The 20211-nt window shown below is 32.5% G+C and overlaps 4 protein-coding genes and 1 non-coding gene across 7 annotated transcripts in view; 3 read left to right on the top strand and 2 right to left on the bottom strand.

Moving 5' to 3' along the window:
• Positions 1-509: 509 nt before the first annotated feature.
• Positions 510-602, bottom strand: Trnai-uau. The gene is given in 2 exon segments: positions 510-545; positions 565-602. It is a non-coding gene; the product is annotated as a tRNA-Ile (tRNA).
• Positions 603-958: 356 nt separating this feature from the next.
• Positions 959-12025, top strand: LOC108685171 (golgin subfamily B member 1). Its single transcript, XM_018189840.1, has 19 exons — positions 959-1515; positions 1834-3830; positions 3901-4002; positions 4071-4349; positions 4424-4762; positions 4860-5072; positions 5143-5289; positions 5365-5757; positions 5837-6077; positions 6157-6283; positions 6377-6620; positions 6862-6866; positions 8107-8369; positions 8514-9708; positions 9852-10264; positions 10362-10651; positions 10729-11141; positions 11392-11519; positions 11603-12025. The coding sequence occupies exons 2-19, from the start codon at positions 1843-1845 to the stop codon at positions 11936-11938; spliced, it is 7116 nt and encodes a 2371-aa protein (XP_018045329.1). The 5' UTR covers positions 959-1515; positions 1834-1842; the 3' UTR covers positions 11939-12025.
• On the bottom strand, positions 11525-12791 carry LOC108685170 (protein BUD31 homolog). The gene is made up of 4 exons (XM_018189839.1): positions 12586-12791; positions 12376-12498; positions 12040-12275; positions 11525-11837 (listed from the first exon to the last, which is right to left on the bottom strand). The coding sequence occupies exons 1-3, from the start codon at positions 12677-12679 to the stop codon at positions 12058-12060; spliced, it is 435 nt and encodes a 144-aa protein (XP_018045328.1). The 5' UTR covers positions 12680-12791; the 3' UTR covers positions 11525-11837; positions 12040-12057.
• A 615-nt stretch (positions 12792-13406) lies between these two features.
• On the top strand, positions 13407-16005 carry LOC108685127 (sphingolipid delta(4)-desaturase DES1). Its single transcript, XM_018189783.1, has 6 exons — positions 13407-13843; positions 14458-14634; positions 14777-14916; positions 15027-15240; positions 15345-15556; positions 15643-16005. The coding sequence occupies exons 1-6, from the start codon at positions 13762-13764 to the stop codon at positions 15778-15780; spliced, it is 963 nt and encodes a 320-aa protein (XP_018045272.1). The 5' UTR covers positions 13407-13761; the 3' UTR covers positions 15781-16005.
• Positions 16006-16889: 884 nt separating this feature from the next.
• The window catches only part of LOC108685159 (isocitrate dehydrogenase [NAD] subunit gamma, mitochondrial), an 11021-nt gene continuing 7699 nt past the window's right edge, over positions 16890-20211 (top strand). Inside the window, exons 1-5 of one of the 3 annotated variants that reach the window (XM_018189824.1) lie at positions 16890-16963; positions 17126-18265; positions 18337-18934; positions 19017-19448; positions 19613-20142. In XM_018189824.1, coding sequence (XP_018045313.1) covers positions 17141-18265; positions 18337-18934; positions 19017-19448; positions 19613-20142 — 2685 coding nt within the window. In that variant the 5' untranslated portion in view covers positions 16890-16963; positions 17126-17140. Of the gene's footprint in view, positions 16964-17125; positions 18266-18336; positions 18935-19016; positions 19449-19612; positions 20206-20211 lie in introns of those variants that run through there. The other 2 variants (XM_018189827.1, XM_018189825.1) reach the window with 2 other exon arrangements.

Below are 20211 nucleotides of genomic sequence, written 5' to 3'. Positions count from 1 at the left end.
ATATATATATGTATGTATCCTACATAAAATTTAATACAATACTGTATTAAATTTATTACATTAAATTTATTATGTACTTACATAATATACATTTTAATGTAAGTATATTATTTAGTATGTTACATTTGTTTTATATCCCAAAATCATTGAAAATCTTCTAATCAATTCTTCTATAATTTTTGAATAATTTTCATTGTGAAAATATATATATTATTATTAATTATTTAAAAACATTTGATATATTAATATAAATTTTGCCGCATTAATGTTTAATACTAAAATAATATTTAACACTAAAATTAATATTCGATTACATTATAATATACAGTATAATTTATTACATCATAACAAATTATCCTCATTATGTGTTGAAATTATTGTACAATCTAATGTTGATTATTGTTTAATAATTAATATAATTGATCGCATAGAGGTAATGGTAAGCACGAAAAATTATGAAACTATTAAATCGATTCGCACATTGACGGAAAAAAAAAAAAAAAAAAAATTGCTCCAGGTGAGGCTCGAACTCACAACCCCGGCATCGCTCACGAGAAACTGCTCTATAAGTACCGTGCGCTAACCAATTGCGCCACTGGAGCTGTTGAAATTGTTCGTCGTAAACGGGACTCTTCAGTGATAGTATCACTAATACCGAAAGCTCTTGTTCTTATTTGATATATTATCAATTTGCGCATCATAAATGATTTTAACATTTTTACAAAAATTGAGTTAAAATAGAAACAAATTTAAATTTCTCGAATAGTCGCCCAACATATTCATGTATTTATGTATCATATTTATTTGTTTTATTACACGCTCGACTTCATCTATTTAATTCACAAGGAAATTGATGACGTTTATTTGACACTCATGGCTAATTGTATTTTATCGTTACTTGATTTTTCAACTGAATCTGCACTTTCCTTTAAAAATGCAATAGGTACATTTAGGAAGAGAGAAACGCAGGTATAGAATTTGTAAAAAATACTGAACAAACGAAATTAAAGAATATACTTTTGTTTATTAGTCGAATATCCTCGAGCCTACAAAGTTAATGATAGGTGAATGACAGGATTAAAACGAAACAGATTTAGGTCATATTTAGGTTAGAATAGAAAGATAGAGAGAGAGAGAGAAAGAGAGAGAAAGAGAGACAGAAGATGAAAAAAGTGCAGAAGGTGCAATTGAAAGGAAACATCGCTGATGTTCATGTTTTCACATCGTAAAGTTTAGATTGTGCATATTGCGTGATCGATCGCACATTGCATTTCGCATCTGCAAGGAAATGAGGCCGAAAGATCAGCGAATTTCAGGAAAAATATAAACAAATAGAGCGAGAAAGGAAAGCCATTAGAACGAAGACTGTGAGAAACGGAAATTGACAACACTAGCTGCGACAGCACACACTCTTCTATTAAATACATTTTGACAGTCGTGTGAGAAAAAGGAGGATTCACCACCGATCCTGAGACCGCGCCTCACCGTCACGATCATCACCCCAAAGGATGTCATGTATGTAAATCGCGGTGACATGCGGTGACACGAGGCGGGAGGAACGCGAGGAAATGCCACGTAACAGCGCAGTAGCATGCTTGTTTTTTAGAGCCGAAACATTCCTGCTTGTCGCGACATTAATTTCCCGTCGACGGTTTATGTCGGCTTAGAGAACACGCGCGGTTTCATAACTTAATTTTGCTGTATGTATTTTGCAGGCACTCTGTTTTTTTTGCATATTCTACACATTGTAAAGATTACATTGTATTTATTAAGGTTACATTGTATTTGCATCTTGTACAGTAGAGCTTATGACTTATTCTATTTTCCTTGTAGGCATAAAACATGAGCTGGTTTGATGCCACGGGATTTGCCAATTTGGCAAAGTCTGCTTTGAAGGGAGCACAGAAGACCATAGACAAAGCTTTGGATATCAAGGAGGAAGAACCAAAGGTGATTCAATCGCATGCAGTGGAAACTTCAGATTTTTTTACTAGTTGGGGAGTACAGAATGAACAGGAGACCAGCAAACGTGATAGCAATCCACAGAAACAACCCAACTCAAGTAGTATTTGGGGTAGCTTTACAGGCTCGTTTTTTGAACCTGCAAAAGTAGATGGGAATGGATGGAAGACTGTCAAGCATTCCAAGTCTTTGCAAAATACTACCAATCGAGATGAACAACACAGCATGGTGTTTTCTACTTCAGCTCCTGAAAAATTGGTGACAAAGGACTCAAAGTCTGCAATAGCAAAGAGTGAGTCTGTATATAAGGAAGATAAAGGAGAGTCTAGTGCTATCAGTGAATCTGTAAATACTAATCATAGCGTATCTAAAGAATCTAATGAAAAAACTATGTCAGAATCTTGTACATTATCAGAACAATCGTCCCTAGACAATGTTGTTTCTATTAGTACCGATAAGACTAAAAGTGCCAGTTTAGACTTGGAACAAGTATACTATTCGCCAATGGCGGACAATACCGACAGTGATTCTACGACAAGTCCTGATAGGGAAGAAGAAAGCCAATATGACAACGAAGTGGCATCAGAAAGCAATGATATCAATCATACATTGAATCCCACTAATGTGTTCCACCAAGTACCTAATGTTTCCTCCGAGAGCGATAAGAAAAGCCTAGAGAGTGTGGAGATACTTGGTTCGCAATCTAACACCGATTGCACTACCACACCGGAATCAGATCCTAATTCTGTTACTAATTCATTAAGTCCTTCTGTCATTGATATCAAGGTAAATTCCGAATCGGTGGAGATACTGCCCGATAGTTTGGTAACATCACCGAGCTCCGTAGAGATCCTCGGAGATTGGAAAAGCGATAGCAGTCCTTATCTATCTCCAATAGATCAAAAAAATCTAGAGTCTTCTTCTGTTCTGGGTGAAGATGAATGCGCTACTCCATGCATAGACTGCGCTGACATGTTACAATCGCCAAGAGATCAATTCGTGGAAGCTTCATCGTCTGACATCTCACCGTATGAATCTCCGATGGAGGAGATCAAAACGTTGAACATCAGTCCATATCCTAACAGTGTTGATAGTACACCGTCACCCAATACGTTTTCTAGCTTGGACACGAATAAAAGTTTGTCAGACGCGACAAATAATTCAAAAATCTCCCCTGAAAGCGTTGAAGTGATACCGGACATAGAAGAAGCAGACGAAGTGAGCTTGGCCGAAGATTCTTACACTTCTGCTTCTGAAGGTACAATCATGACAGTATTTGAACCGTTACAACAAACGGATACGACTAAAAATAAGATGGAATTGAGCGATATAAAGATACCTATAAAGATGCACGATTCATGTCCGGATGATAGGCAAATCTCAACAAAGGCTTGCATAGAAAACAAATTAAACTTAAGTCTTGATTCACTGAAAGAAAAACATAATTTGCATCTGACACTTGAGCCAATTACCACACAACCAATTCGCAAATTGGATCATTTGGAAGGAGTAAATGAGAAATCGGATGTTTCCAGCTTTTCCCAATTAATGAATACCACTATAGAACCACCGGATCCAGATAGTCAAATCGAAAACCTAGAAGAGACAAAAATGATTGAGAGCAATACTGACCAATATTTTATATCTACCGATTCGAGCAGGGAAGGTACCTTAATAGAGAGCAGTTCAGAGGACAACGCAACATTAATCTGTACGAATGATTCTAAAGTCCTAGAGACGCCTTTAACTACTAGTTCTTACGTGAAGACTATGTTAGCTGATGCTATGGTCGAAAAGAGTGAAATGACTGATATGGAGACCCATTGCACGGAAGTACCGCGAGAAAATTCGCCTATATCGTCAGAAAGGTATTATTTAATTTACATATATTTTATTCAAATTTAATCATTTTTTTTTATCTAAGATCTTTTTTTATAGTCGTTCCGATCTTGTAAAAATTGGATCTGATCAAGCCAGTGGACATACAAGTGGAGACGAATTAGAAACTACAACATCGAGTGACATCGAAATAATATCTAGGTACGAATATAATATGTTTCGTATTTAAAATTCAATATATCAATACTTAATATATTATTTGTCAACAGTCCTAACGGAGATTCAAGTTCGACTCAATCGCGACAGAGTCCGGCGAAATTGCAATTGAGTAAAGGTGGTGATTTGTTAACAAAAACTTTAAAGACTCGAGGTCATTCTCGAGAACTGAGCGAAATTAGCGTAGGATCGGATGAAACAAATATGGAAATTGAAAAATTATTGAAACGAATACAGGAGATGACCGAGATTTTAGAAGCGAGAGAATCAAAGTTAATCGACGTAAGCAGGATAAATATGGAATTACATGAACAAAATACAAATTTAATGAAGTAAGATTGTCGTAATTATCTCAAAATATCATTCTATCTTCATAACAGATATCATGAACAGATATGTTTCACAGACAGCTCGAGAATTTTGAAAAACATGCGGAGCAAAATCAAAATATCAATCAAATCACAGATGAATATACGCAACGTCTGTCGGCACTGGAGAGGAAATTTCAACAAGCGATAAGGGAACGTGATCAATTGAGAAAAAATTTAGATCAGTTGAAGTTGGAAGCGGCTTCGCGTTTATCATCACAGGAAATGTCTAGCATAAGTGCCGAGAAGGATGAAATTATAAAGGAGCTTCGCGAAGAAGGCGAGAAACTCAGCAAACAACAGCTTCAACACAGCAACATTATAAAAAAGCTGCGCGTAAAAGAGAAAGAGACTGATGCAACGATAAAGAGTCAAAAGTATTTAAATTTTTTTTGCTGTTTTAATTATATTAAAAATAAATGACAGCAAATGATAATTATATTTATCGCAATTTTTACTTTATTATTTTTCTAGAGAGCAAATAGAGGAACAAAATACAGAATTGGAGAGATTGAAACGATCGTTGTATGCGAAGGAGGAAGTAGAGCGTAGCCAAATAGAAGCCGTTCACACGTTGACAGCGAAAACGAAGAAACAAGAGAAAGAGATACTAATGTTACAAGAAAAATTGGATAATACGATGCATAAGATGGAGGCCTTCAAGAAGAGCTTGGATGCTGCAAAAGTGTAAGTATAGAATTATTAATTGATTCTAAAACGAAATGAGTTTTATAATAAAAATTTCTCTATATAATAGAGACTTAGCAGAAACAAAGAAAAAATTGCTAGTTACTGAAGAGGATTTAAAAGAAGCTGTAGATAACGCGGGGGAATCGTGCCAATTGTTTGCACAAGTGGAGGATTTAAAGTTAAAATACCGTCAAGCTGAAGAAGCACACGTCAAGTAAACATGTATTAGTTACACTATTCATCATATAAATAATTTTAATTCTAATATTATTCATTTTTTACTGTATAGAAGGGAAGAATTTTTCAAGCACGAAAACAACGAATTACTTAAACGATTAGAAGCGGCAGAGACTAGAAGTGAAGAGTTTTCTGAATCCGTCTCGATAGCAACAAAACCTTTATTAAGACAGATAGAACAGCTTCAAGCGAACTTATTACATAAATCTAATAGTTTCATGAAGCAGGAGAAGATTTTATCGGAAAAAAATATCGAATTGCAATCAAAAAACGAGAATTTAATCGAGATGGATCGTCTTCTGAGAGAAGAGAATGTTAATCTGAAATCCAAAGAATCTCATTTAGAATCGAAGATCAATTTAAAAGAGAAAGAAAGATTGAAATTGCAAGAATTTCACGATAAATTAAAAGAAGAAAACGAGAAATTATTAGAGCAAAATAAAGAGTAAGCGTTTAGAATACATAGACATATATTTTTGATGAGATGTGATAATATTCAATTTATAACAAAATTCAAATTGCAGACACCAAGATGCGATAAACACTCTCGAGCAGACACATTCCAATTATATACAGGAACTGAAGAGAGAAATAAACGCACTAGAGAATAAATTAGCAGTTGAAAAGGCAGCAACTGACGCAGAACGGAGAAGAAATAACGCAATATTGGAACAACAGCAAAATACTGACGAAGAATCACGATTTAGTCCTACTCTCAGTATAGGACAAGAATCCGTCAGCAGTGCAAATAGTGCCTGGCCAGGTGTATGTATAAAATCACGATTTACAATTATTATAGAAATTACAATTGACAATTACATAATGCAAAATTTACTTTTTATAGTTTAGCGATTCAGTATTTGATAATAACTCCGGCAGATTTCCTCCAATACCATATGAAAGCATTATAACGGGTTCGAGTAGTACGTCAATCTTTGAGAACTTGCAAGCGCAATTAAAACAAAGAGATGGTGAGCTTATGTATTGTACATATATATTGATATCGTTAATTTTGTTTTTCCTTATTTAGTGTCACTAATCTTGATTTCATCTTTTCATCCCAGGTGAGATACAGCAACTTCAGTGGGAATTGTCTCGACGAAATACAGAGAGGGATGCACTGAACTCAGAATTAGCAACATTAACTTTGAAAGTAGAGGATTTGAGCGCCAACATCGCGGAAGCACAAGCACTCAACGCAAGTCTTAACGAAACCCAAACCAGATACGATGCGTTGCTACAAATGTATGGCGAAAAGGTCGAGGAGAATCAGGAGCTACGACTGGATCTCGAGGACATTAAGGAGATGTACAAAATGCAAATTGATCAACTTTTAAAACGACAGAATTAATTGTGCTGAAAATATAAAATTATATCGGAAACGAAGACTTACACGCAGCCTACAATTCTCTATGAAACTTTAATTATACACACGCACTTCAGCATGTTTTATCATATAATCAATTTGTCTATTGTATTTCTAGTAAGATTCGGCGTATAACAAAGTTTTATAGTGGACGACTTTAATAATACATATAGTCTAATGTAGAAAATGTATTTATATTATTTAATGCAAACGGAAATTTGTGATAAAGGATTTAGATGCCGATTAAGATTTCGAATGAAATTCTTTCTGTGAAGTTAAATATGATATAAATATATATTTATTGAGGATTAGATGAAAGAGATCTTTAAAAAATGTAAAAGAGGTATCAAAACTTAACATATCTTTTTGTCTTTCTGCATTGTTACAATTATTATTTCTTGTATAATTATTGTTTCATATATACTTTAATTTTACTATTTAATCAGGGAGGATCATGTGATATTGGATTGTATTATACAATGTTTAAATATATAATGTATATAATATATTGAGAAAATGTACTTTATCAAATATAGTGATATAAACATTAATAATTCCTTTATTGCACTAAATGACGTAAATTATCAAATTCATATTTTTTATGCCTTTATAAATGTCGGAAATGTAATATGTTGAACATAATTTCGATAAATGATGCAGAAATCTGTAATACGTTTAATTTTAAATATTACAACTGATGGATTTACGGTGTGTAGTAATTGTCTGTTTCATGTCTATGCATGATATCACGCTTGCTTTGGTTATATTTAGAACAGTCCAGTGCGACAAGATGCACCGCCCGTGGAGATCCGCGATTACTCGTGCATTTCAAATGTCATAATTTTTCGACAAAATCATTCGCGGTTGCTCTCTAAATTCCTCGTTCATTCTTACCAAAGTTCTGATTTTAATTATCTCGGTTAATTTTTATTATTCTGTGAGTATATATCGAAATTATAGATGTGTATGTCTCTTTCTCTCTCTGACATATACATTCCTCGATATTTTTCTTCTCGATATGAATCATTTACTCGATTTTGAAAGATATATATTGACTTTATAAAATTCTATTACCACAATTAATTGTCATTTAACGTCATATATTGTTTATAATATAATTTAAGTATGAGAAAAATGTATTATTAAATTATAAATTTCAAATTATGTTTTATATAGATATATTTTATTTTGCGTGCGCAATTGTATATATTTTAAGTCCACTTTTGCAAAATGTGATACATTATAAAAGCAAAACTAATTTGTTTGTATATTTAATTCTTGACTAAATTCTTTAATTCTCGATTAAAATATTACATTTATAGGTTAAAATTATGAAAGATATACATATGCATTGAAACAATAAAAAAATTTAAGAAACATACTCTTTAATATATAATATGCTTTACTAGAATTGTGCTTTAATAGAAGTATTTAACATGGAAGACTTGGCTTCGATAAAAGGACAAATTGTTAATTCACAGAAGAAAAGGAGGCCAGACGTAATACTGCATACCAGAAATGTAATGATTCCCATTCTAAAACCTGTGCCTTTTAAGCAGAGCTGTAACATGTCCTTTTTAGAAAGCAGGTGTCAGATTCTGAGAGCAAAACACTATAATAACAATACTGCATTGCTGTTTTCAGAGATACCCTTGCATACATTATACGATCCCTTGGAAAACTCGCTCGAGGTCAATCCAAATTTATATATTCTAGAAGATATTTCTCTTTTTCCTTGTCTTATTACATACTTTTGAATGCAATCTCGAAAAATACTAACAATTTTGTTTAATATATTAATATATATCATCTGTATCTGAAACTTGAAACTATAGGTACAAAGAATTGGTCACTGGAAATCCAAGAATCAAAGTACAAAATATACTATTTTTGGAAAGACTGATTCTGCAAATATTAAAAAAACCAGTGCTTCGCAAAACTCATATCCATCTAAGAGATCCTCTCGCAAGAAAAAGTATAATATATTACAATTTCCTAATACAGTGCTTGCGCAACCTGAATCATCGACAAACGAAGATTTACACAAGGCAAGTTCAAGATCTATAAAATTATCAAGGAAGTGTGATCTATCACAGATAGAAAGACAGACAAAACACAAAGCCATGTTTACACTTTTGCCAAAAATGGAAACATCAATTAGTAATGTCATGGGCAAAACAGTTGTATCATCATCAAATCAATCATTCTATGACACTACCTCCGCAGTGTCGACACAGTCGGTGTCAAGCTTAAAGATCAGAAATAAAAAAACGTTTCCAAATGTTATAAATAGGGAAAAGTCAGTACCTAATTTAGTATCGAATCATTTGCATCCTATTACCAGCGAATATGAAATAAATGTTTTACATTATGAGAATGATATTCTGTCAGGAAATAACTTCCCACAGTTTGTACAATCTCATTTGAAATCCACTAACACAAATTCCAGTTTAGTTAAAATTCAGAATGACAATACTGCTAATGTAGAGAGAAATGCAATGAAAAGTAATAAAAGGGACGAAGATAAAATTGTTAGTAACATGAAACATTCATGGAAAATGAAGGATTGGATGTCACCGTCTCAAAAAAAAAAATATGACAACGCAAGTGAAATAAAAATTATTGGGAGGAATGATAAAAGCCCTTATGACTGTAAAATAAAATATTCTTGGCAAATTATTGGAACAAGCACGCAGACATCATATACCTTATTACAAGATTTATTAAATAATGCCATTATGGAAGATAATAAGTCTTTATATAAAAAGTGCAGCATTAAATATTCCTGGCAAATTATAGGGATTAGTACGCAAGCGTCTTTGCAAGATTGTAACGACTCAGATTATTGGAGCGGAATATTACTGACACCGAGTAAGAATTATAATGAAAACAAAGCTAAAATTGATAATAATGAAATAGATCATGCTGAACAAGATTATGCGAGATATCCAAAAGAAAAATTGAAGAAATATTTGATATTGAACAATCAACAAATCCAAACTTTCGCTGAGAAAGAAATTCAAGTTGATTGCAATGCAAAATATTCTTGGCATAAGATGATTAAACAATATCTGTAATTAATAAAAATGCAATTTGCGAAATAATATTTATATGTATTTAAATATTATCGATAATTGTTTATATTAATTCAAATCGTTAATTATTTTTTCCAGATATGGAACAGATTTCAGAAGCACTGAAACAAAAGCTGTCAGATAAATTGGAACTAGAGCAAATCGACAATTATCACGGATTATTACACAAATACACGATAAAACCACTAATGCCAAATATTTCTAGTAAAATTTCTGCGATATCCGATAACGGCAATGAAAAGACGAAGAAGGAAGAACTTCTGATGCGATTAACTTATGCATTAAACAAATTAAATCAATATGAACGAAATATCGAAAGTAAAAAAAGTATAGAAACATCATGTCTTGATGCAAAAGATACTTTAGCACAGAAAGGAGTCGTATTGCCACGGAATGTGGAAGAAAATGTCAAAGGCATTATACAATCTGCACAGGAATATATAGCGAAATTGGATTATCAATTGAAAGATCTCGACAATGCTGATCAGCAGGTAAATAGGTGCTCTTAAAATTTATTGACTTTATTTTATTAAAATTGCTACTTATTTTTACGGTGACTGCAATAACATAAAAAAATTGTTTTGTCAGATAGAAAATAGTATGATGAGAACATTAAAAGATATAGACGGGACATTTCAATCTTTATTAGATGATGTATGCCATGAAATTAATAAGAGACGTGAGCTGTTGATACTGGAGACAGAAATTCACAAACATGAGAGTCTAATACCCTTGAGGGCTTGTAGAAGGGAAGTAGAGGCACAGCTGCAAAATGCACAGAATATTATATCGATGAGCGAAGGTATTCTACAGCATCCATATCGATATACCATAAACGGATTTGGAAAGATAATTTCTGCAAGTAATGATATAGGCAGGTGAGAACTTTGTGATGGTAATTTAAGAATTATGTTAAATATTTCTCAGAAATACATGTTTTAATTTCATTTCTAAGGATCCCAGCAGTGCCATATTCCGAGGAGCTTCCAAATATAAACTTTGATCGTCCATTGAACTCGTACAAGGAAGAGATTATAGAGCAGATATCGAAATTTGGCTGCATTTCTCGCACAATACCTGTTCAGATAATGAACATTGAAGAGAGACCGGCAGGTTTATTCGTTAAATGGCACGTAACTAATCCGGAGTATTTTGCCGAGGAGCAGATATTTATTGTAGAGAAAGCTAATGGGGAGATTCTCGATTCGGCATCGAACAAATTTGAGACGGTGTATAAAGGATCCGAGACTTCTTGTTTTATTAGAAATATATCTGTTGATCAATTAATTACACTCAGAGTTAGAATACAAGCAGACAACATCGCAAGGAGTATACATCACGTCACACGGACTTCTATACCGCCATATAGTATGTATAGAGAAAGTGGGCGATCTGTATTAAAAATAAAGCTTTCGTAACTCTTATATAGATATTTTACTTACATTTGATTTATTTTTGAAACCATAAAACTTTTGATTTTATTTTAATCTCATTTAAATATTTAATATTATAAATCTGATCTAACACAGAGTTTTGAACTAGGAAAAGAATACTTTAAAAATTTTGCATTTCATGTAAAATTTATTAATGTAAAAAAAACTATTTTTAATGATTACAGGCTGGGAACTTGATAACAAGAATTATATGATCACTAACGGTAAAATTGCTGCAAAAGTCACGAATACTATAAGCACACTGTTCTCACAAGGTCCTCAATTCGATGAGAATCACATAATTGAATTCAAGGTAACTATATACAATACCATTTTATTTACATTTTTTTCGTCGTACGTTACATTTTTTTCTATGTTTCAATTTGTCTATCATAGTTTTTAGAAGTTTCGCAAGAAGGAGACGATGACGAAGGTATTGCGTTAGTTTATGATCCGCAAGGTAGTAATGATACCTTAAAAAGAGCAGCGTCGCTAATGATCACACCTCAAGGCAAAATCTTCATGGACGGTGATGAAAAACTGATGCGCCTGCCAAGAATGCGTTTCGGTGCGGTTATTATGATCTCTGCCTTCCGGAAAAATGCTCACATATTGCGAGTGAATATTGAATCTGAAAATAAATGTGTTACATATGACTGGCATGTACAAACGCCGCTGTATCTTGCCGCCCGGTTTACAGAGTCCAAAAAATGGCATTTGAAGATTGAATAAAGATGAGAGATATTTATCTTTATTTACGCGCAAATTTGTCTTTATTACAGAATACAAGGTGCACAATGTAATTTTGTAGCAATAAAAACAAAGTGCCTTACTGTAGGAAAGTATCGTATTCAACCAGAACATCCTCTGCAGCCACAATGTATGCATTCCACTATTCGACCTTCTTCAAGTTTACCTTTTGGCACTCTGCAAATACAGTTTGTACCGAAATTCGTGTCCCTCGTCTGAATGCAGCGCAGACAGCACAAATTTTCATAGCCAACTTTTTTCCACTTGGCGATTAAATTTTTGTCAGCAATATTTTCATTCAAACAATAATCATACAATTCTGAAATAAGTAAAAGCGTAAAGAAACCAGATACATCTTTTAAATCCTTTTTAATGATTAATCTTTTAAATCTGTTTTTTTTTTATGATATTTAACTTACCGCGACTAATCGCCTTTCTCCTGTAAAACAAGTCATATATATATCGAGATTTTTGATGATGTATTTTGAATATCGGCCATAAGGATTCCTGTTTTCTCTTGCCTTCATGAGGCTCCGTCTCGGCTGTAAAAGAAGAAAAAAAAATCGTAAAACATCTTTCCTGTTAAATTGAAACAACTAATCTAACCTCGCAAAGAGCAAAACACTTACCTTCGCGCATCTTTTGCTCCAATTCCTCCAGAGTCGGTTCGATTAGTTCCCAACCATCTGGAGGCGGTTTCTTGCTTCGTCGTACTTTTGGCATGATTTATTTTCAAATAAATATTATATTTCAAAGAGTTTCTATCAATAAACAGCGGTACACTATTTTATAAAGGTACCTTTTCATGCTGACGCTCGGTGTCGATTTTCGGTGTCAAAATAAGTCACGTGATAGAAATTGACGAATATCAAGCGTCAATTTTGATCACGTGAACTATTTTGACGCTAAATATAAACGTTGAGCATGAAAAGGTACCTTAATCGATATATCATAGACAGAATAATAACTAGAGAACATGCGAGATGTTAACGACCGCTTTTCTATCTCGCTCCCACTCAACTATTTATCGCATACGCATTTTTATAACATTTCTTTTATTCACGTATATGCCAGTGTGTACGTGCATGATTAGCGAGATATTTGAAAGAGTGGATTAGAGTGGATATTAACACAACTACTTTATAAATTTTATCAGTATACTCATCTCTGTATATATATATATATAATGTAGAACACATTTCGCATGAGATTACAGCCACATCAATTGTAACTACATATATAGACGATTTTGTATACAGAATGTCCTAAAATGTTATCGAACGATTTAAGTTTTTTACAAGGAAATTATGAAAAAAAAAAATAATCGTCGTTGACGAGATAATTTTAGCGATTTGAATCTGATGTGAACGAGTAGTATATAATTCTTATATATTCCGATTTTAAATTAATAATATAACGAAAAATTAATCTAAGACAATGATTATAGTTTCATAATTAAGACTCGTGATGCAAATTTGCAAATTTCGGAATTTTTTTCTAAAATCCGCAAATCTATTTCATAACAAGCGACTCCATTCTTGCTCAACGCAAAATGCATGACTAATAACGTATCTGGTTATTATCGGACACCTTGTATAATAGTAAGTATTAAAAAAAGGACCGGCAATATCACCCAATATTATCTGTGACATCCAAGTAATGTGACGAATGGTGACGAAGTCGTAATCTCAAGAGGGTTACATACGCATTTATTTCTTGCCTTGATTGTCATTGACAATGCCACTCGGCTTTAGCCATCACTGAGATTAATATTTTACCTTTTGTACAAAAATCGTCACAGAAGAATGGGTCAACGAGTCTCAAGAACGGATTTCGAATGGGTTTATACGGAGGAACCGCATGCCTCGCGGCGTAAAATAATTCTAGGTAGATATCAAACTTGCAAGAAGACCAGGATGTGTGATATTTAATTATTTTTATTTTTATTATAAATATTTGAATGCTGCTCTTGGAATATTAGACACATAATTGTAAAATTGGAAAGATACGCATAATTCGATTAGAGACCACGCCTATTTTGAGAATTATTTGCTCGAATTATACTTTATATGAAAACAGCACCGCAAAATATTAATTGAATTTAAAGATGTTTATGATATTTTTAATTTATTGTTGTTTAAAATATAAAGTATCATTTTTGAGATATAAGATGTTTAAATATTTGTTTATTCAGCAGTAAATGATATCATACTGATATGTGAATAACACAACTAAGTAAATTTATTGTAATTATTTGATATTGTACAAATTTATACTGGAATGTATGAGAGGAAAAATTCAACAAGTCTAATTAAAATAATATTATTTTAGAAATGTATTTTATGTTGATTTTCATGTATAGTATTTACTAAATTTTATAATTTTTACAGTAAAATTAAATAAAATTAAATATTGTATTTAAATTAATCATATTAAAATATATTACTTTAATCAATAATTAACTTTTTTAATAATAATTTTTGAAATATTTTTTGTTTTAGAGAAATATCCACAAATTAAGCAATTGTTTGGATATGATCCAAACTTCAAATGGGTTGTTACTGGGATGGTATTAATACAGTTCCTATCATTCTTTATTGTTAAAGATTTGAGTTATTCCAAACTCTTGCTATTAGCATATTGCTTTGGAGGTGTAATAAATCACTCTCTTATGCTTGGTACGTATATATTTTATTCATTATATTTACATTTTATTCAATATAGTAAAGTTAGAATTTATCAAGCATTATGCTAATGTTTAATATATTAATATTTGTAGTATATGTATTATGCTAATTTGTGTTATGATTTGTTTTGCAGCAATACATGAAATATCTCATAATCTTGCCTTTGGACATGCCAGACCTATGGCTAATCGAATATTTGGTTTTTTTGCAAATCTGCCAATAGGAATACCAGTATCTATCAGTTTTAAGAAATATCATCTTGAGCATCATCGTGTGAGTATTACAAGAAATGATAAAAATTGATAATAAATGTTGCATTATCTAGTAATTTAATATGTTTTGATTTAATTTATATTTAAGAGATATACTTTTTGCATTTTTAGTATCAGGGAGATGAAAAATTAGATACAGATTTACCAACATTATTAGAAGCGAAATTATTTTGTACAACTTTTGGAAAGTTCTGTTGGATATTGTTGCAACCTTTTTTTTATTCATTTCGACCTCTTGTAACTTATCCAAAAGCACCAACTTCATTGGAATATATAAATTTAGTTATACAATTGATATTTGATGGTTGTGTATGGTATTTTTTCGGTAAGTTTCAAAATTGTAAAATATCAGGATGCAATTTATATTAATAATATAAATTAGTAGAAATTGTGAAATTCAATTACTAAAAAATAAAATCTGGTTTTTAGGTGGTAAAGTACTATTTTATTTGCTTTTTGGCTCTATTATGGCAATGGGATTACATCCTGTAGCAGGTCACTTTATATCGGAACATTACATGTACAAAAAAGGTTTTGAGACTTACAGTTACTATGGTCCTCTAAATTTCATTACTTTCAATGTTGGATACCACAATGAACACCATGATTTTCCTGCAGTGCCTGGTTCGAGATTACCAGAAGTATATCAAAATATTCATTATAGCTAGATGTAATTGTTATACACAATATAACTATAATGTTTATTATTTCAATGTTTTTTACATAGGTAAAACGTATAGCCGCAGAATTTTACGATAATTTACCACAGCACAATTCATGGGTTTCTGTTTTGTATGATTTTGTGATGGATCCTGAAATCGGGCCGTATGCAAGAATGAAGAGAAGGCATCGAGGATTAAATTGACAGATTTTTTTTAATTCTCCTTAGTTTTTCTAAAAATATACTACATAAGATTTATACATCACTAATTCTGCATATTGTTATGCAGAATTGCATATTATAGCACAATTTAAAAATTGTATTCAGAAAAATGAAGTGTGAGAGTTATATGCTGAGAGACTTGTAAGCTATTGCGTGCATAATTGTAATATAAATTTCTGAAAAATTTAGAGGTAATATATATTATGGGCAAGCAACTTTTCAATGTTTCTACTAAGTTATTTTCACAAAGGTTTTTAGATCTAATTTTCATGGAAATCTATTTCTTGAAATCTAAGTCACTAGACTATGCTGTCAGTAACTTTTGATTAATTATTCATTTAATATGCGTCGAAATTTTTCAATTAAATTCATAAAAATTGGATTTTAATCATTTGAAACAATTTAATCAGTATTATCAGTATTATATAGTCAAAAGTGCTATATATATTTTACAGAATAAAATGGATCTGTGATATAAAAATATATATTGTATACTTTTATGTATAATATAACGATTTTAATAGATGGTATTGTTATCAAAAACTTACAATTAGATCATCTTACAGAGAAATGCATGATGTACGTCATATAACACAAAATTGTACATATTACTTCAATGAGAAACTGTAATAATTCATAGACTTATTTGTCAAATAATTGTATATTTTCCAATAAATTTAAAAGCATTAAAATGGAACGTATATAAAATTTCTAAAAGTTGCTTTATTTTAATTTATTTTATATCAAAGAGGCTTATATCCAGAAAACAAAAGTCCAAATTCGAGCCACAAATCATGAGTTAATCGCATTGAGCACTGAGCCACTCAGCGTCCCAAAAGATCTGGTTGTGGCTGTGAAGAAAATTGTTCGTCACGGGTTATATGATTGCTTGCGCACGCGCGCGTGTGTGTGTGAGTTTCGCCAGGCGGACGTCTGATTCTGCGCTGGTTGACTATTCAGGCGCCTTTAAAGAGCACATTGAAGCACACGTGTGTGATTTGAAGAAAATATCAATTAAAATATTTAAGATTTATTAAAAGTATTTGCACATAAACTGATTGCACTTTGTATGCAAAATATGTTTGCGCTAACCACGTTTAAATGAATGATCTAAATAAAATAATCATTGTTAGAAAAGATTTATCAATGATTTTAAGGTTAACATGTAAGCATTGCTCTTTGTGTGTGTGACACGTTACATTATTTTATATTAGACAACATTTTATTTGACAACAAAATTACGAATCTTATTTTATATAAATAAATATTAGAACACATTGTATTATATTACTTGCATATATTATTATTCTTTTGGAAATTATTTCAGAATTTTTCTTAAAAGATGAAGAAAGAATTCGATGATAATTTCACTGATGAAACTACCACTGGTGTTAGACAGAAATGGTACGAGGAATATCAGAAGGCAGAAGGACCTTGCAAGCACTCCAAGTCTGAAGCTGACGTTCTGCATTTAAGGGATGAGGGAAAGAGGTATCTGGATGCAGAAACCACTGCCTTTCAGTTGAAACAATCCAGATCACATGATTCAGAGACGAAGTGGTTAAAAACTGCATTGCAACGAGGTACCACCTCGGATAAAATAGCAGCCAGTATAGTGCTGGTGCAAGATAATCCCAAATATAATCTTAGTCGTCTGATATCCCTGATATCTCAAGTACGAGGTGCCAAACATAATCAATGTGGTATGATTATTACATCGTTGAAAGAACTCTTCCTGGAGGATTTATTGCATCCTAAATTTAAATTATTAAAATTAGAAGAACAGGACTTGGACAAGCTCAATATAGAGAATGAATCAGATTCCATTATTAAGACAAACACCGCTAGAAATAGATTGTTGGCGCACTGGTATTTCGAGGATCAACTACGAGAACAATATGAACGTTTTGTTCTGAATCTTTCCGCGGTGGCTTCTGATACGGTAGATACAAATCGTGAGAAAGCCATATCTGCGATGAGTGGTCTGTTGATAGATAACTCCGAGCAGGAGCACAAGTTGCTGGAGTTACTTGTGAATAAACTCGGCGATCCAAGTAGTAAAGTTGGATCCAAAGCTGTATTTTGTATAAATAAATTATTGTATGAACATCCGAACATGAAACTCGTAATTTTGCGTGAAGTTGAAAAATTGTTATTTAGAAGAAATGTGAGCCAGCGTACTCAGTATTACGCTATATGTCTGCTATCGCAATATGTTCTGAATAAAAATGATGAGGAAGTAGCTGCTACACTGATAGAAGTGTATCTTGCGTTTTTCAAAGCGTGTTTGAAGAAAGGGGAACCTGATAGTAGAATGATGGCAGCAATTCTAATGGGTGTTAGTAGAGCATATCCTTTTGCCAAAATAGATTCGAAAATAGTAAATGAACATATTGATTCTATTTACAAAGTGGTACACCTTGGATCATTTAATGTCTCTCTCAATGCACTTAACTTGTTGCATCAGGTAAGTACCATGAAATAGCATTTGTTGCAATATATAAAATATTTCTTTTCAGTTTGTAATTGCATTTTCAGATAACAAGCAAGGATGAGTCTCAGGCAAACCGATTTTATTCAGCTTTTTATAGAAAATTATTCGATCGACAAATAGGAGTAGCGAATAAGCATGGGGTATTTCTTAACTTATTGTATCGAGTTCTTCAGAGAGATCAAAGTATATTACGCTCATATGCTTTTATTAAAAGAATCTTGCAGATTACATTTTATTTTCCTGCGAATATGGTATGTGCCATGCTCTACATTGTCTCTAAAGTTCTTCAAGGACGCAAAGACTTAAAACACATATTGCTTGAGCCATGTAAGGCTATTAAAGTCGAGAATGATATATATGAAGTAAACGATAGCTTATCAGATACGGAAGACGTTTGTGTAATAGAAAATGAAAACTCTATTATGTTATCGAATATTATGATTGGTGCGGATAGCGAAACGAAATCGGATGTGAAGAAGGAAACAGAGGTAAAAGTTGAGATACAAGATATAAAATCATATGATCCTTTTTGTCGGAATCCTTTGTATGCGGGTGCAACCAAAGGACTCAACGCCGAGCTTGAAGCATTGTCTAGGCATTTCCACCCGAGCGTCTCTTTATTCGCGAATCAAATTATTCAAGGTAACAAATTGTATACAAATTTTCTATACAGATTTACATCGTTCACTATTATTTGACATATTTATGCATTTTTATATTTCAGGGAAACCGATCGAATATACAGGTGATCCTTTGGAAGATCTGACGTTAATTCGGTTTTTGGATCGATACGTTTTTAAGAATCCGAAAAAATTGGAGGCCAAGAAGGTACAGAAAAAGAATGATCCTTTGGCACAACGCGCCGGATATACACCTAAGGGTATACGATCCCTTCCAGTCGATAGCGCAGCATATCTCGATGAGAGAGAGGAGCGAATACCAGTAGATGAGTTATTTTTATATCGATATTTGAAACAGAAGGATGAGATCAAAAAGCGTGTTAAGAGAGAAAATAACGAAGATGATGAAGACGCAGACAGTGTCAACAGTGAAGAATTCAATGACATGTTGGATCATATGGGCGACGGCCAAGATTTCGATCAAGATTTCGACGACTTAGATATTGCTGCGGATATCCAACCTAGGAAGAAGAAAGGTAATAACATGTTTTTTTTGGCATAAATTTGTATAAAATAAGTTTCATTGAGATAAGAGGAAACTTGCTCAAGCTTCAATGTTTCATGTGTGTGTGTGTGTGTGTGTGTGTGTGTATAATTTTATAAACAATAAGGTCTTACTAATTTATAACATTTATAACAGGTAAAGCGGATGAAGATTCTGATGATGACGAGGATAACGAAGATAATGTTAGTCAATCTGATGATGACGACATCATCGATGATACATCTGAAGATCTTGATGAAGATGTCGCGGATGACGACGGCGACTTGCAAGATTTGAGCGATATCGATCTTGCAGATGTAGATGATGAAGATCTAAGCGATATCGAGTTCAACGATTCCGAAGATGAAGAGACTGTAGATGACGAATTAATTTCGAGTTTGAATAAAAAGCTAAATTCGGAAAAGGGTCTGAAAAATAAAAAGAAGAAAGGAATCGATAGCAATATATTCGTATCGGCAGAAAAGTTCGCTGAAATGTTGGAGGAACAAAATAAAACAAAGGGAAAGCACGGCGGTAGTAACGTTTTTAGTAGTAGTGACGGCGCTAGCGCAAAGCAAATAGATTGGGAAATGAAACGACATCAACGATTGAAAGGATCATTTGGGAAAAAGCGAAAGTTTGTTCAATTGTCTAATAATAATTGGGCTAAAAAATTCAAACGATGAATATGTAATAAACATATTTCATAAACAACTTTACATTTGATTACAATAAACTTTGATTTCCAATGACTT

This window comes from Atta colombica, unplaced genomic scaffold, assembly GCF_001594045.1.
Source record: "Atta colombica isolate Treedump-2 unplaced genomic scaffold, Acol1.0 scaffold146, whole genome shotgun sequence".
Lineage (NCBI taxonomy): Eukaryota > Metazoa > Arthropoda > Insecta > Hymenoptera > Formicidae > Atta > Atta colombica.
This window is presented reverse-complemented; position numbering and strand designations above follow the sequence as displayed.